General features: G+C 39.2%; 2 protein-coding genes across 2 annotated transcripts in view; one reads left to right on the forward strand and one right to left on the reverse strand.

Annotated features, from left to right (window-relative positions):
• Fbxl13 (F-box and leucine rich repeat protein 13) overlaps positions 1 to 18,334 on the reverse strand; it is a 156,746-nt gene that overhangs the window by 49,494 nt on the left and 88,918 nt on the right. The window contains exon 12 of the mRNA XM_042684529.1: positions 11,612 to 11,741. Within this exon, the coding sequence (XP_042540463.1) occupies positions 11,612 to 11,741 (130 nt within the window). The remainder of the gene's footprint in view (positions 1 to 11,611; positions 11,742 to 18,334) is intronic.
• Positions 11,470 to 18,334, forward strand: part of Lrrc17 (leucine rich repeat containing 17) — a 36,581-nt gene continuing 29,716 nt past the window's right edge. The window contains exon 1 of the mRNA XM_042684690.1: positions 11,470 to 11,671. The gene's annotated coding sequence lies outside the window, so the exon portion shown is untranslated. The remainder of the gene's footprint in view (positions 11,672 to 18,334) is intronic.

Here is an 18,334-nt window from a genome sequence, read left to right on the forward strand (position 1 = left end):
TTGGCTTATAGTTTATGACTCAGCTATTCCTGCCAGAAAGTTTTAAGCCAAGCCACTATTAGTCGTCCTTTCTCTTTGCTCAAATAATGGGAACAGAAATCTCAAAGTAATGTTTTCCTTTTACAAGAAAAAAGTGAGGCATTTTACTATGCTGAAATCCCGGGTTGCATCACACTTGATACCTGTGCATTTCTGTGTAGGTTTCATTTCTACAACACCTGGGTTTTTCTGCTTAACTATGAGGTGACTTTGACTTTCCTTTACGCTAGCCTTGCCATCCTGCCCTTTGCTAGGTGGAAGGTGGGGAAATTGGCCTTGGCCTTGGTGTTCAGTCCCACAAAGCAGCTACTGCTACTAATTGGGGCAGAGGAGCTTCAGTGATTTCAAGAAAATTCTCTCCAACTGCTAGTGGGTGGGTCTCAAACCATCAGCATGACAAGACCAAGTTGATTGCGAAGGAAATTAGTTGCCTATCAGTCACATGAAAGAAAGACCAAAGTATTGAGTACCAAGGTCCATCTCAAGTCCTTCTTTGCATTTTAAGGTAACAAAAAGGTGTAAGGGCAGATGATAACATCTTACTATGTTTCCATTTCTCACTCCTAAGTGTGGAGTTGGTGTCATGACAGAATGAGGTGGCTTCTAGGCCTGGCTGTGATACCATTGTATCATTTCAGAGCACTTTATTCGGCTCTTATGACAAAGGCAACCCCTGCTGTACCAGAAACAACTGTGTTTCTTAGTCAGTTGCTTCAGCAATACAGAAAAGCAGAAAAGACATGCATGCCAGACCAGACCCTTTATAATAGCTACAAATATCTACTTAAGTAGACATGACCCAACCTGTGCTCCTGTACCATTTCCAAATATTTCTCTTATCCTACAGCACAGTATCCAATGACTAATGGACAATGCAATGACTTTAGTCAGATCCATAGTTGCTTCACGACCTCTTAGTGACCTCAAAGGAGCCTGATTTAGCAAGGAGAATAAATTATTGGAGAAGAAAGCAAAGTGTTTCCCCAAAACATCATGGAACATTCTGTTTTACTACATTCAAGTATACCACATCTTCAATAACAACACTTTCTAGAGTCTGGGCTAAGAGGCTGTGACAAGTTCTCAAATATTATGAGGCTTGGTGGTTTTCCTCTTCAGGTCCTGCCACTCTCTCTGGATGATCTTGTGATTTCCAGGTATGTATATTCCTCCTAGACACTTCTACCACTGTAGTCTAAATTCCTACCTGTTGGCTGTGGGAGAGAGAGAGAGAGAGAGAGAGAGAGAGAGAGAGAGAGAGAGAGAGAAAGAGAGAGAAAGAGAGAGAGAGAGAGAGCTTTCTTTATCTTATATCCTGAAGTTTGGAAGTCCACAGCCTTTATTGTGCATTTGTGTTCTTTGTCTTATTACTCATGTCTGATGCAGAGTGTGGCTTGGCAAAGGTTTGCTACAGACGGAGTAGTTGTTGAATCGATTGTAGAATGTATTTCTAATTAGTAGTTCCCAAAGGGGATAGTGATCAATAGTGTTACCAATATGGCCAGCTGTTTTAGATTGCTATATTTACACTGGACAGCCAAACATGAAAAAAACAGTTTTATTTTCCAGTGTGAGTGAAGTAGAACACAAGAAGAGTGAAGCCTGCAGCTGCCAGGAAGGCAAGCATGCTCGCCAATTCTGCACTCACTGCACAGTGACTCAGAAGCAGGCTGGGTCATATAGACCCCTGGCAGGAGGATTTATACCTCATAATTCTGCAAACACTAATATACTCTTAAATAGTCCACAGAATACAACAAGAAAATAAAATCAAGAAAATATAAGAGCATTATGACTCAATGTAAATGTTAATAGCTCATTTTGATTCATCATCTGCTTTTCACTACTAACTTAACTGGTCAATTAACCCTAATTGGTAGACTCTCAGATCTATACCTCTACTCCCAGCTGCTCCCAAAGATCAGACTTTCAAAGATTCTTGTCATTTGCACCAGATGTATAAGAAGATTCTCAAATTTAGTCATTTTAAAATAAAGTTAAAAAAAATAAAATAAAGTTCACTGTTCTTTCCCCCCAATCTTTTTGTTTTTCCCCTGGTTGCTTCACTGGTTACTTTGGTTAGTCACATGCAGAAGCATAAAATCCTAAAACTGAAAAAAACCTTGGCGGTAATCTAGCCCAGCCTGTATACTGAGGCAGAACACAAGTAAATGTCAATGGTCACAAAATGGCTAGTGACAGAGTAAGAATGACAGAATGCCAGATCTCTTGACTTCAGCTTTGGGCTTATTTCACCATCCTGATGGCTGAAAGAAAAGAAGGGAGGAGAAAGGGTAAGAGGGAAGAAAAGAAGGATGATGAAAAGTAAAAATGGAAATTCCTTCCCAGTTTTGATTTGCTTATGTAATGACCATTCAACTTGGCCAGTGCAGGGATGAGTACCTCCCTGGACATACTTATGCGGCTTTCTCTCAATTCTACCACAACCCTTTCCCTGAGCTTTGCCTCTCTGAAAGATGAGGTTGGAATCTATGTGGCCTGGAATGAACTGAAATGACCTTGGAACTTAACAGTTTTCAATGTGCATAGTTCCATGGGTCCCAGAGAGATCTATCAGAATAAGTACAGATAAATCCTTATCATGGCATTTGAGCATTACAATGGTTGAATGTTTTTAGGATGTTCTTTTCATTTTTGCTGATTTTGTGTTGTGACTGAAATATAATTGACAAAAAGAATTTTCATGTTAGTATTTCATAGTACCTTAAACTCTTTTTCTTCCTCTGTAAATTTGGAGAAATATGCTGACTTGAAGAGATCACCCAACCTTGTTCTAGAAAGCTTCAACCTCTCAGTGCTTTACAGGATTCCTGAGCTTCCACTTGCAACACCTGCTAGCCATCCCTGAAACTGGATGCAGTTCCATTCATTCATTGATTCATCAGATACTCCTTAAGTCCCTTTTGTGCAGCATGAATTGTATTGTGTGTTAAGGACAATGTCCTAAGAGAAACAAGGTAAGATCTTTGCCACCAAGAGCTCACACTGAGAAGGAAAACAGCTGAATAAGAAAATCATTGACTTAGTTTACAAGTATTTTGTATTTCTTCTGGAGGTACTGTTGTGGACCAAATGATTACCAGCAGTGGCTGCTAGAAGACCAGGTGGCCATGGAATCTCCTGCACTGACCAAGTTGTTCATTTATTTATTTTCAATGAATATTTACTATGTGCCAGGTACTGTGTTAAAAAAATTGTATGTAGAGGGCTGGAAAAGTGGCTCAGTGGTAGAGTGCTTGCCTTGCATGCATGAGGCCCTGGGTTCGATTCCTCAGCACCACATAAGCAGAAAAAGCTAGGAGTGGCACTATGGCTCAAGTGGTAGAGCGCTTGCCTTGAGCTGAAGAACTGAGGGACAGCACCCAGGCCCAGAGTTCAGGCTCCATAACTGGAATAAAAAAAATTGTATATAGAGAATGACTTGTAAAAGATGCAATGACAGAGGTATACACAGGAGATATCATAACCCAGCTAAAGGTAGACACTAGAGGGGTCAACAGGAATTCCTAGAAAAGATGGTGGTTGAACAAAGCCTTGAAGGATAAGTGCAAATTAGCCTGTAAAATAGGAGACAGGAGTGGTATGGGAGTGTCTAGGTAAAGGCCAAAGGGCAAGACTAGATAAAAATAGCCCTTGAAATGAAGAAGAGGGGAAGTATAGGGACTAAAAGCCTATGGCAAGCTCTGCTATTTTCCCAATTAGCTATCTGTCCAAACTCCCCACCCCCATCCACTCCACATACAGTTCTTGATTTCTGAACATCTGGGCTTCAGGGAAAATGTCCTGGCATCCGAGTGTGGCAAGGCTGCAGCCTTCCTTCTGACAACCACAGAATGTCTGTGGTCGTCATAACTCTCTATTACGCACAGTTAGAGATATGTGAATCTGTAAGACAGTGCCCACCTTAAGGTAATGTCAATGAGAGAATACTTGGAATTATACAAAGGATCTACTCCAGAACAGAAGTTCAAGGGAAAGGAGTCACTGCCCTTCCAACAAGTACTTTCTTATGTACAAGAAGGATGGTTTTGTCCTCTCCATTGAAACGATTCATCCTACCCATATTTTTTTATTTAGAGATATTGAGAGAAGCAAGAACCTATCTAACAGAGTTCTAGAATGAACAGGGAAATAATGTGTATCTCATTGGAAAACTTTGGCATCTGTGGGGATAAAGACTTAAAGGAAGTTAACCCTATAGATAGCTGCATAAAGAAAATTACAAACAGGCATCAGAGTTTGTACCAAAAAACTCTAAGGCAAGAACTTGCTTGTGTGTTTCTACAGAACAAGACGAAAGCCAATATGGCTAGAGTGGAATTGGTAAGAGGATGTCAGAGAGATGATGTCAGAGAGGCAACTGGAGGACAGGGATTACACAGGGCCTCGGTGCCTTGGAGGTGCTTCCAAAGCTTGCTTTCATTGAGTCAATAGGAAGCCTTGCCAGGTATTTGAATAAAGGAAGACACAGATTGGGGGTTTTTAAATATTCCTCTCTAGATGTTGAGAGTAGGCTTGTAGAAAGCAAATGAGAGGTCAGGAAAACATCCAGGAGGCAAGACAGAGTGTAGGAAGATGGAGGGGTTGGCAAATGAGGGTGTGGCTTGTGGGGAGGATGAAGGCTGGATGGATTCTGCAGGAGTAGCCAATCAGATTAGACAGAATAGAAACTGTAATGATGGAGAGAGGCAGAGATGAAGAGAGAGATAGAAAGAGAGTCAAGGCTAACATCTTAGCTTGATAGGCCTACTATAACAAAGCTTACCCCAAATTGGTGGCCTACACTACAGAAACTTATCCTAGCAGTTCTGGAGATTCAAAGTCTGAGATCAAGGTGCAGGCGGGGTTGGTTCCTTCTGAGAGCAGTGAGAGAAGATGTGTCCTGGCCTCTCTCCTTGGCAGTGATGGAGGCAAGAAGTTATTTTTTAGAGCAAAAAAAAAGTTTTCATTTTAAGATGTCAGAGTCCAGAATTTGAAAGAGAAGTCTGGCTTGGGAAAACATTTCATCTATAAGACATATATTGTACCATGTATATGTGTAGAGCTCTATGTATATATGTGTAACGTGTGTATATTTATGAGTACTCACTGTTGTAGGTGGTTTTGCATCATGAGATGAGACCACCAAGGAAGTAAGTGCTGACTGAAGGCACAGGACTAAACGCTAGGGAGTCCTGTACTTATAGTGTTAGAAAGAAGAGGTGACTTAGGATCTTTCTGGAAATATTATAATAATTTAATACTGTAGACAATATCCTTTATGAGGATTAAAATAGATACACACAGAACTACAGCATGAGAATACAAGAATACATAGATTTCAGGAACCAAATAAAGTAGAGGGGTTGCTTGAGCAGAGAGAGGGAAATGGGCCTAAAAGGAATAAAAATAAGGGAGGAGACAGAGGTAGAAAGTTATCATGAAATGGAGTATGTAATTAAATATGTTCCTAATACTTGAGTTTCAAAATGAAATACACTAAATACAGATGAAATCAAATAAAATAGGAATACTTGGCTGTTTCTTCCTATTTTCTCTACTATATGGAGTGCCACAGTGAAGAGTAAAACAAAGGCCCACTTTTCTCCACTGTACAATACTGCAGAAGAAACACAGAGCTGTCAAAGCTAGCTCTCTTTTACATTTCTTTTATTGAGAATAGTCACCAAGAAAAGCTCATTATGGCTTCTGACAGTTAGATAGAAATATTTAACTTACTGTGAGAAAGATTAAATACTTACTACTAGTTTTGGAAAAGGAAAGAGTACTTAAGCCAGGTGCTAGTGATCCTAGCTCATGCCTGTAACTCTGGGAGGCTGATTACAGTTCGAAGCCAGCCTGGGCAGGAAAGTCTCTGAGACTTTCCAGGTCTTACAATTTTAGACCATAGAATTAATTTTTCCCAGAGTTGAATACTTTTAGGAGAGTCTGAATTCTTCCCTGGAAAAAATTGTAGGCACTGAGGACGAAATTTATGACTGGCAGTAGACACTGCCAGCAGGTATATGTCACATGTAGGTATTACCAATATCTAATAAATAGCTAAGATGAAAGGGTGCTAACAATGCACCAGCCACTGTTCTGAGCATCTTAACTATATCAAATAGTTTCATTAGCAAAACACACCCATGAAGTAGATACTAGTATTTCCCATATTTCATAGATTAAGAAACTGGGGTACACAGTGAAGATACACTATCCCACTTCCACATCCATGGCAAGGTACAGATGTAGGTACACCGGAGCTTGTGCTCTGAATTTCTGCTGTACTACTCTCCCTGCTGAAAATAATGCACTCCCCCTACAACCCTGAATCACAAGGATAGTAAGAGAGCAGTGTCCCAGAGCAAGGTATGATGTGCAAAGGAAATCTATCATCATCTTATATTCAATAGTTCATTAGTTTCACTCATTGAACTAAACATTAAGTCAAGTACTCAATGAAGACCTGATAAATGTACACCATGAGTCAAATCAGTCATCATGCACTCACTATTGCCAAATGTCTCTCAAACCATAGATAGCAAGAAGCACAGGGAAAGAATACTTAGTTTATGGGATGAAATTGCTTCATGTTTCTAAAAGGTCTTCTCAGATTATGTTTAAGTATAGTTTAATTTTTCTTGGTATAAATTAGATTTTATAACTTAGAGACAATGCAAACTAACAAAGCAAATGAATTAAATTTGTTGAACTGATTTTGAAAAAAATCAATTTTTGTTAAGTGGATATAGGTTTTTTAATTCTAAAAACTACTATAAAGAAAAATTTATACTCAGATTCTGAAATAAAATTTTAATTAATTTGAAAAGTATTTTGATAATTGCAAACTTGAATGAAGACCCCATCATTCATCAAATATTTATTAATAGTATCATATGTCAAGCACATGAAAAGCCACTGTAAGCCACCCTTCCAAGCATTTTAACTATTCCAAACAATTTCATTCATACAACACATTCATGAGATCGATACCAGTAATTTTCCCCACTTCAGAGATAAAGAAATTGAGATACAAAGTGGGGTAATACTACCCCATTTCCATAATCAATAAATGGCAAACTCAGGAATAATATAAAGGTACCCTAGATCCTGTGTTCTGAATCCTTACAGGACTATTCTTGAGGTTTGGGAAGCTGTGGGGGTGCTTAACAAATGATAATACTTACTTAAAAGTGATCAAAGAAATGTAAACTAAAAATACATTGTGTCAGCTGTAATCCTAGCTACTCAGAAGGCTGAGACCTAGAGGATCTCATAAAATTTCAAGCCAGCCTGAGCAGAAAAGTCCACAAGATTCCATCTTCAGATAAACCTGCAAAATGCCAGGCTAGAAATATGGTTCAAGTGGTAGAGCACCATCTGTGAGCAATAAAGCAGAGCGAAAGCTTAAAGCCCTGAATTCAAGCTCCATTATTGACACACACCAAAAACACACAGTGTTACATTCAATGTCAACTTGACAAAAGTTTTTTTAGTTTATGAAGACACCAAAACATTTTTCATATTGATGCTAAGTATAAACTGGCAAGCTTTGAGAAGTATGAAGAGCCTTAAAAATACCTGTATCCTCTGATCAACAAGTTCATTTCTAAAAACTTGTGCCCCCAAATACATAGACATATAAACAGACATGACTGTAAGAATCTACATCACAAGTTATTTATGTTATAAAAATTGGTAGGCTAATAATAAATGGTTAAGTAGTTATTGATATTTTAATAGAATACTAGCTACCTACTAAGAGTTAAGGTGAATATTCAATAAAACAGAAAGATGTGCTCTTTATAGAATATTAAATGAAAGGCAGATATACTAAATCATCCACTTTAATTGAAAAGAGATTGACATGCATACAGAAAAGACCAGAGAGCTAGCTATGCCCTGAGATTCAAATGCCATTTCATTATTTCTGAGTTCTAAACTTTCAAGTAATTAAACTCATTTTCTCCTCTTTTTTTCTTGTATATATTTATACATTTAACATCTAACAAGAAGGAAGTCAAATATTTTATCAAGAAAAACAAAGAATGTAATTCCAAGTGACAAGAACAGAGCTAGAGTTCTGCTGTGGGTAATGAAAGAGATCACCAGAGCCTGTTTCTGGGTCAAGTATGAGGGGAAACTTTTGAAGAAGACGCTGAGTAGAGAAACTGTCTCAACCAAACCAAAGATGATGGCACACAGGTACATGAGCAAGTTCTAGTACTCATTAGACACATAGTCACATTATTTAATACACCTAGAGTGTTTATCTAATTCCCCAAAAAAGAAAAATATTTCCAGAACACGTGTAATTGATTTTCACTTTTCCTGACAGTTCTCCATCATTTATTTAACTTTTTTCATATTCTTTCACAAGATTGTGAAATTTCACAAGATTGTCCTTGCCTCTGCAAGGACAGCAGTGACCTCACTGAAATCTCCACGGCACAGTTTATGTGAGTAAAGCTCCCGAGAAACAGGGATGCTGTGTGGCCCTTCCCAGTGCATGGCATTCAGCAGGCAGCCAACCAACACAAGGGGGAGTCTTTTGGTCCAAGCTCCTACTCCTAAGTCTTTGTGTCTTCTTATGACTTCCTAGTGCTGTTACCTCTTAGAAAATAGATTGTAGTTTCCAAAATAGAATGGACACTTACTTATAGGGGAAAACATTATCTCTGCAATTTATCAAATTCCTTCTTTGAAATCAGATCTGGAGAACTAGAGTCCCTCCACAGAGGATGTAAGAATTCACTCAGAACAGTGTGACACAGGCTTCAAGGGTCCTTGGTGGAGCCACAGAAGCAGCTATCATAAGATCTACGGTGCATGATGAGTCCATCTCTCACTCCTGTGAGTCTAGAAGGGCTCAGGTTCCAATGGTTCAATCCCTACTGACTGACATCTAGAGGTAGATTTCTACTGAACAGACTGACATGGAGGAGTAATGAATGAGGCTAACATTGTTTTGCATAAAACTATGAAATACTAACTACATTGTAGGGTTTTTTTATTTGAAAACTAAAGGACAATTAGGAATACAGTTCTTTATACCTTCAGACCAAAACTCTGACTGAGGCCAGGCAAGCAATGAATTAAGTGGCAGCATGTGTACTGCACATGGAAATGCATTGGTGAACATTACCCAGCAGAGAGGAGGGTTGCAAGCTGGAGAGATAATATTGCATCCAAAGGGGAAGAGGCTGACTCAGTTCCAGGATCCTGCTGTCATATGGGTACAAGCCCAGTTCTGCAAGTTCTTCCATGCGTGTGTGTGTGTGTGTGTGCGCGCGAGCGTGTGTCTGCTTTTCTATTAACTACAGAATTTGAATTATTGGCTCAAAATGTAAAGATAGGCTATGGATATGAGACATTTCATTTAGATACTACTATGTCTGAAAATATTTGGAGCTCCCTTGGAGCTCTGTGTGTGTGTGTGTGTGTGTGTGTGTGCGTGTGTGCGCGCGCACACGCACGCATGCATGCTCGCACTTGAGAGAGAGAGAGAGAGAAAGGAAAGAGAGAGAGACAAGGAGACTTATTGCTACAATAATTACTATGTGGAAACTAAGAACAAAGAGATAAGTCATACGGTGGGAGGGATTTAAAGCACAAAAGTGAACTAATAGAAAAACACAGCAGGATATCTAGCTAAGGGAAGTTGACCAAAAGGATTTGCCAAACACATTAAATTATGCCTGAATTTGCAAATATTTTTCTGTGGTTACACCATTTGTGTTTGCTAATTGGTGCTTATCAAAGTTAGGCTGCTACCTCCCACAGAAATTGGGAGATATGGTGCTTTCTTCTTTGATACTTAAATATCCAAAGGATTGTTCCCAGGTTTTCAAAGAAGAGAAGACATTTCTGGGTCATAAAATCAGCCAGAAGTTTTGAGAAGAAAAAATAAATAAATTTACATCTCAGAGGAAGTGAAGAAGGCATGTACAATTCCAAATTTCTAAAATAAATGCTCTAAGAAAAAGGGAGGTCAGAGGCCTAACAACAGGAAGAAGTCTCCAAAGTTCAGTCAAGCTGAGGAAATGTTGTTAAGATTGTCTCAGTCATAAAGTAGGGTCAATATCAATAAATTCTCCAAACTTTTATATGAGCAGGCCAGTTTTAAAGAGATACAAATTCTGGACATTTTCAACCTAAGTGACAGCTGAAAATGTCCAAAATTGATGTTTCTTGAGAATTTGAAGTAATACACCAGGAAGCCCTAGTCTGGCAGTAATGGAAGCCTGGTAGAAACTGTATTCATTTGAGAAGGAGCCTCCATGCTGCCCTGTTTTCTCTGCCACCCTTTCTACACCAGGGTGTCTGCCTGCCTTGGTCTCTGCTGACAGGAGCTTATAAACACACCAGTATCACTGACAGTTCTGCAACCTTGGACAATTTATTTGACCACCTTGAACTTTTGTCTTTTCCCCTGTAAATAGGACCAATAAACATACCAAATGACATGATACGAGAAATAAACTTATCTATGGATACCACCCAGCACAGTGCCTGCCATAGATTAATCACTCAGTATCTGATGGCTACAGCTAGTTGTTGTTAGGAAACTAGTTTCAGCTGTTTTTCACCTGTGCTATATCACTCGTACAGAATAAGGAAAATATCATGACATCAGTGTCTACAAAATACATGGAGAAGTAAAAGAAAAGTAAGTTTAAAAAGAGTTAAGGCTTCGGGGCTGGGAAGGTGGCTCAGTGGTAGAGCGCTTGCCTTGCATGCCTGAGGCCCTGGGTTCGATTCCTCAGCGCCACATAAGCAAAAAGAAAAAAGCCGGAAGTGGCGCTGTGGCTCAAGTGGTAGAGCGCTGGCCTTGAGATGAAGAGCTGAGGGACAGTGCCCAGGCCCAGAGTTCCGGCCCCACGACCAGACCCCCCCAAAAAAAGAGTTAAGGCTTCAATCTATCAGAACAGAAGAAACCAGCCATGAGGCAGTAACTACTTTTCAGAAGCCCTATGCCTTATCCCCCCAATTTCCCCCAATTTCTTGCCAATTTTCTTTATTCCTGTCCCTTCCAATTAAAGTATCTTCCCACGTGGACCTTACATCTTCAGGGTGTTTACTTAACCCAAGAATGCAAGGCACGTTTAATAATTAGGATCCTTGCAATGTACTTTCTCATATGAATTACTAGTAGAATTTTAATCAATTCCCCACTCTCCCAAAAACCCTCGCATAGGAGCTTATTGGCTTTTCAGAAATCCTATGCAAATTCTCCCCCAAAAAGGTTTTGCTTTGTTTGTGTCTTAGTAGTTCTGTTCTTAGAACTATGCTATGTTCGGAGTGTCTTCACAGAAGTGGTCTGTTTTATCATCCAATGAGCTCTGCCTCCTTGTGGATGTGACACTCCAGTGGAAGGAAGCCAGGAGCCTATAGTAGCGATCCTGGGGAAACTTCAAGCAGCTGGGGTCATGTAATTTAAAACCTCTGAAAAGTGTGCTGTGGTGCTGTGGTCTGTGCACAGCACTAGTGCAACATGAGGACTGGTTGCAGCTGGCTCTCCAGAGGACGCGATTGCCTACTGAAGGAGGGAGAAGACTGAGAGGCAAACCTGGGTGCAGCCCGAAAGGTCCAGATAGATGAGCTTGTGGCATCCATTCCCTAAGTTCAGGTACCGTAAACCTTTGTCTGTGAACTTGCGGCAATAAGCCAAGCTGAGATTCTGTAAGTTTTGGAAGTTCCTGAAAAGGCAGGGCGAGAGAAGAGAAGAAGGAAAATGAATACACTTCAGCTTTTCTCACATCTTTCTTCAGCCACTACAATATAGAGAACTAAAACGGTACATTAATCTTGTCTCCTCGCAGTCTCAAGTTTAACTTCATTGTTAACTCTCATGTCGATCCTTAAAGGAGACTTTACTAAATTATTAGAGAATGCATAATTACATATGAAGAGGAAAAAAGTAAAGAACATTGGCTAGACACTTTGAAAAGATGACTGGGATAAAGCTTTTCTGGTTTTGCATTTTACTTTTTGGCAGGGGTTGGGTTTGCATGCATATTGTTTGGAAGTTAGTTTTTGAAACCGAAGTTGTTTACTTTATTGTTGTTTTTAGGTTTTATCTTTGGAACAGTAAACTAATGTGCAAAATGTTGAGAAAGACCTTCTGTAAGCACTTAATTGGATATTAACTGTCTCATGAGCATAAGGATTTAGAATTAAAAGAAGGGAAAATTGAACAGAACAGGCTCCTAACATGGTTCAGATAAACAAATAGTTTAATGAGCCAAAATTTAAACATGCACGATTTTGTAAGTAATGACTTCATTATTGTAGTAAAGATTTTTAAAAAGCACTGGTGTACAATGCTTAACACGGTTCAGAGGAACCATTTAAAAATGAGTGAGCTACATAGCAGAACAAAACTCCATAGAGGCTATCAATCTCACTGGAGTTGAAAAGATGAAATATGGCACTACCACAATGACAAAAGTGAGAACGTCTAGGAAAAAAGTGGGGGAACTAGGGTGTGTCCATGCTATTGTGCAAGGGCTGGCATTTGCAGAATACAAGCCCTCCTAAGACTAGTTTATTTAAAAAGTGCAAAGACTCCCTACTACCACCCACTCTGGTAATGGAATTAACAACAAGTTCTTGGTTTGTGATTTGCAATAGCTTAACAGCAAATGAGAAAACAAGAAGAATAAGAAGTGGGGAGAGGGTGTTTCTCTTCCTCTTAAATTGCAGAAATTAAGTTTAATACGGTTTACCTCCACATAAGTGGGAAATAAGATATGCAAGCATTGACCATTAATTAGATGTGAGAAATGTGTCTATGGTTCCAGTTCCACATTTAGAGCATTCATTTGGATTCAGAGCATACATTCCATTTCCTGGGAATAGCTGTGTACAGGAGATTGCACAGCAGAGAGAGAAGCCTTTAGATGGTAGTGGGAGTTGGGGCAGGCAGGGCTGGGAAGGAGGCACAGATCTCACATCCCCAAAACATGCCCCTCTCCCACATAGACCAATTATAATATGAACAGAATGTACCCGTGACTTATGTGGAAAAGTGGCTACTACGACTTCTAATTTTCACCTAGATGTGTCAGAGCTTAGCAAAAATAGAATTCTATCCCCTCCAAAGAGCTCCCCAGTGGAGTTTTGGAGGTTTGGGAAATCCTTTCTCTTCCTCTCTCCTTTGAGTTTACCCCAGGATTCAACAGTGTGAAGAATAATTTTCTTGGGCTATGATTGTCATTTGTTTGGAGAAAGTAGAAATAAGGTAGGCAGCACAATACAATGGAAAATATACAAGGTTTTGGAATCTGACCAAATTGGATTCACATTCTGACACTGCAGCTTCCCTTAAGTTTTATAGATGGTTTCCCCAGATGTTAAGTGGAGATAACAATATCATCATTTTCTTTCAACCCTAACCAGTGGAGAGACTTCCAGCTTTCCTAACCCTCAGTTCTCTCATTTGTCACATGGATGTAGTACACATAATAATAGCATTATTTTGAGGGAGATTTTTACCAGTAAAATTAGCGGGAAGTTTAAGAAGGTTAAGAACATATGCATTATTATTATAATTGCTAGTATCATCCCAGACAATCACAACACATTGCTTCTAGGGAGTTTGTTGTCTTCTTCTGTTTAATGGATTGGATACTTTTTGACAAGAGTGCTACATATGAATGATTTCAAGAGTTTGGGAGACATCACATTGAGTCTATACCCTGACCTAAATCTATCATTCCATTTCTTTAAATCCACATGATGAGTGGATAAATACCACAAGGGAAACTGATTAAGGAGCTTGAACTTTTCTTTTTTAATATCATCACTTTTGTGGTGAAGTCTAGAGATATTTTCTTAGCATAATGTTTTTTGTTAACATATGGTTTTAAATGCATACAATAAAATAATTACAAAGGTAGCTGATTATACTGAAATATATAATCAGCTTATTATTATACTTACTATATTCTGAAATACTTATTATACTCTTATGGGAAGTAATGACAATTATTAATGATATTTTAAATATACAGTACAACTATAATGTGATAAGAATGCATTTGTGACTTATACATTTCACCCACATACTTAGTTGTGGGTGAAAAGATCTTAAGAGCTGCTAGTATTATCCTGATTAATAACCATATTCCAAGCTAGAGTTTAGTGAAAATAGAGGGTTTTTTTCTCATCAAAATGCATGGATCTGGGCTGGGAAGTTGCTCAGTGGAAGAGTGCTTGCCTTGCATGCATGAGGCTCTGGGTTCGATTCCTCCACACTACATAAGCAGAAAAAGCCGCAAGTGGTGCTATGGCTCAAGTGGTAGAGTGCTAGCCTTGAGCTGAAGAGCTGAGGGACAGCGCCTAGGCCCAGAGTTCAGCCTCATGACGGCCAAAAAAAAAAAAAAAAAAAGCATAGATCCCCTGAATTACATCCCTAGTCCTGATAGAGAATCTATTGGAAACAGGTTAAGAGCCTCTGGTTGTTTATTAGACTAAATGACTCCTGCATTGAGCTCTGGATGCTCCCTTCAAAGTAGAATCTTGTGGGAAATAATCTTGAGTTTGAAACAAAGCACTGGAAATCCTGAGTGAACTTTTAGGCCTTTCTAGGGATGTATGGTAGAGCAAACTTAAAGCTGCTTGAGTTGGGAAAAATGTCAGTTAACAATGAAATCACACTTGGAAATTTTATATAATACTGATTCTTATAACATCTGGCAAATAAATGTTTCCTACATGAGTAAGATCTGGTTCATCATTTCCCAGCACAGAGACCTCTTGATAATTCTAATTCCACTTCGAGGCAACATGTTTATATTTATCTATTCTTAATTATTTGGTAACTTACTGAGGGATGAGTTCTCTATATTTATTTCTCTGCTACTACTATAATCTTAAAGAAATTATAATCCTTGTAGAAACCACAGAGATTTTTGTCCCTTTATTTTGGCTTTGTTTCCATTGGAGAATTGAGGTATTCTGGGTTTGATCTCTATAGTAACCCCTCTTAAAAATTATCAAGACAGCCAGGCATGGGCTCACACTTTTAATCCTAGCCATTCAGGAGGCTGAAGATCTGAGGCTCACAGTTCAAAGCCAGCAAGGGCAAGGAAGTCTATGAGACTCTTTTTTTTTTTTTTTTTTTTTTGTCGGTCGTGGGGCTTGAACTCTGGGCCTGGGCGCTGTCCCTCAGCTCTTCAGCTCAAGGCGAGCGCTCTACCACTTGAGCTACAGCGCCACTTCCGGTTTTTTTCTGGTGGTTTATTGGAGATAGGAGTCTCACGGTCTTTCCTGCCCGGGCTGGCTTTGAACCGCGATCCTCAGATCTCAGCCTCCTGAGTAGCTAGGATTACAGGCGTGAGCCACCAGCGCCCGGCGTCTATGAGACTCTTATATGCAATATACTACTAAAATAAATAAATAAATAAGCAGGAAGTGGAGCTATGACTCAAGTGGTAGAGTGCTAGCCTTAAGCAAAAGAAGCTCAGAACAGTGTCCAAACCCTGAATTCAGGCCTCTGGACTTGGAGGGGAGGAGAAGAAATCACCAAAACAAAGCAAAGTCTGTTGAAAAAGGCAGGGGGGATTTGCATGTACATTCTTTTGAGTTGAGTATTTGGCTCTTCAGTTTAAAGATAAAGTTTCAAGAAGTAGGATTCTGCAGAAAATCTAAACAGAGTGAAGTGGTCTCATTTGCAGGGTGAACTTGAGATTTCTCATTTAACAAAACAGCTGTTTCAAAATAAGCTACACCATCTGCCCAATTTGATGGACACTGGAGGATTGTGCGACGTGATAGTGCCTGATAATGATTTCCAAACCACCTTAGAGTCAATTCAACTATATGAAAAATAATTAGACACTAATCCACTACAGTAAATTAGGCTCCATTAAAGAACAAGAATCAAGTTGGACACTGGTGCAGGCTACAGTTTCCCCTACTCAGGAAGCTAGGTAGGAGGATCTGGGGAGCTCGGCAATTGAAGCACCAGCACAGGCAACATGCCAAAATCCTCTCTTTAAAAAAAAAGGATCAGGGCTGGGAAGATGGCTCAGTGGTAGAGCGCTTGCCTTGCATGCCTGAGGCCCTGGGTTCGATTCCTCAGCACCACATAAGCAAAAAGAAAAAAGCCAGAAGTAGCGCTGTGGCTCAAGTGGTAGAGCGCTAGCCTTGAGCTGAAGAGCTGAGGGACAGCGCCCAGGCCCAGAGTTCAAGCCCCATGACCGGACCCAAAAAAAAAAAAAAAAGGATCATAATAATTTTATTTCCAACTCTATGTACAGAAGATCTCACATAATGCATTTGAGCAAAACACGGTGAACACAAAAATGAATATTGCTGTTAAAAGCACAGAAAGGAGATATCTCCCTGACTTCTGGCAGACCATAGGATTTGAAGTGTGAATGGTTTGGAATTGCAGAAAGACCTACTAGTTGCAGAGATACCAAGTATGTAGTGAATAGATAACCTTGGTGTAAGAGCTTCTCTTGGGAAACCTGGCCGGGTAGGGACACTACAGGAAGACTAGAAACAATAAGAAGATAGTTCCAGGCTGATGCTTCTTGTGGCTTGAAGCAGAGCAATTGAAGGGAAGAAAGACCGGAGGCAGAACTGGCAGGATGTTGTGCCACATAAGGAACCGATAGTGTTACCTAGTTGGTGGCACAGGAATAACTAGAAAGTGTTTACATTCAGGAAATAATTTCCTGGAGTGGGCATGAGCTGTGGGCAGCCCTCCTTTGCAGTTTTAGGACATTAACCAAGCCCCCAAAGAAGAAGAAGAAAAAACTTTCCAATAAAAAGATGTCAAGGGGGTAACAATGCTTGATAGGAAATATATACATAACCTTCCTCATATAACTGTAACCCCTCTGTATCTTTACAATAAAATATATTTTTAAGAAAGCTGTCAAATTAATGTTGTCAAGAAGGGCAAACAAATTACATTTTTCTTCTGGCAGCTGATTGCTTTGGAAAGAAGTACTAAGGTTAATGAAGAGGAATAACAGCGCAACAACCAACATTTCTCTGGTTGTTTATAATGGAACAGTTTTGCACACTCAACTGTTTGAAACAGTGGAAAACAGAGAAAAATAGAACCATTATGAAGTATATTTTTGTCATAGATAAGTCATTGTACAATTTTTCCATAGGACAAAAAAAATCAGTATCAAGAGGGATTTATTCTGAAAGTTCTTTCACTGGCAAGATGTAGAAGTTAAAACCAAAACCAGATGTCTATATGTGGTCTGACTGTCCTATCTGCTGCCTACTAAAAGTATAATAACTTCATTGGTGTCCCTAAAAAGTTATGTATAGCTAAAGTAGTACACTAATTTCCTTTGAGAAAGTATGATCGGAAATATATATATTAAGTTAAAAACTAATGTGTCATAAACTACTCTAAAACACTTATCTTGTGAAATTATATTTCTATATATGTTTTCAATAAGATTCTTTCTATATATACTATTATCTATTATATATAGGTACTATATATGGTATTATATGACTAATATTATTAAACTATTCTACCAATAAATCTCAATAAATTCTAAAAAGTAAAAATATTTAGATATAAAGAGATTCATAAACATATATACATAATAATATGTTTGGCATGAACTGTCCAAAAAATGTTTTGAACAAGATTCTATATGGCAGATGATCAGAAGACCTTCAGGAATCACCAAAAGGGTCCTGAGGACTCTCAGGAGCCTCCTCCTACAGTGCTGTCTTTGGGACTAACTTATACTAGCTCATGAGTTCAACTTTTTTTTGTGCCAGTCCTGGGGCTTAAAGTCTAGGCTTGGGCACTGTCCCTGAGCTCCTTAGCTCAAGACTAGCATTCTACTACTTGAGCCACAGTTCCACTTGCAACTTTTTCTGAGATTTATTGGAGATAAGAGTCTCATGAACTTCTTATCCAGGCTGGCTTGAATCGCAATGCTCAGATCTCAGCCTCTTGAGTAGCTAGAAAGTACAGACATGAGCCACCAGTGCCTGGCGAGTTCAACTGTGATCACCTCCTCCCAAGTCTTCCTTAAATGACCCCATGCTTGTAGCTTCAAACTGCCTACAGTGGGACTATTTATATTATAGAAATAAGTAAACCTCATTAATCAGAGCCTCTCTCTCCACATTAGCTCAGTGAGTTAATAAATATCTACCATAATAACTGATAAAGGAAAGGCAATATGTTAATGCAAAAGCATACTCAAAATGACAAGAGAGAAGATGGCAGCTTTGAAGGACAGAAACTGAATTTGATCTTAAAAGATGAGGGCAGATTTTTTGAGATAGACCCTGT

The sequence above is a fragment of the Dipodomys spectabilis genome, unplaced genomic scaffold (assembly GCF_019054845.1).
Source record: "Dipodomys spectabilis isolate Male_0828 unplaced genomic scaffold, ASM1905484v1 ptg000089l, whole genome shotgun sequence".
Taxonomy (NCBI): Eukaryota; Metazoa; Chordata; class Mammalia; order Rodentia; family Heteromyidae; genus Dipodomys; species Dipodomys spectabilis.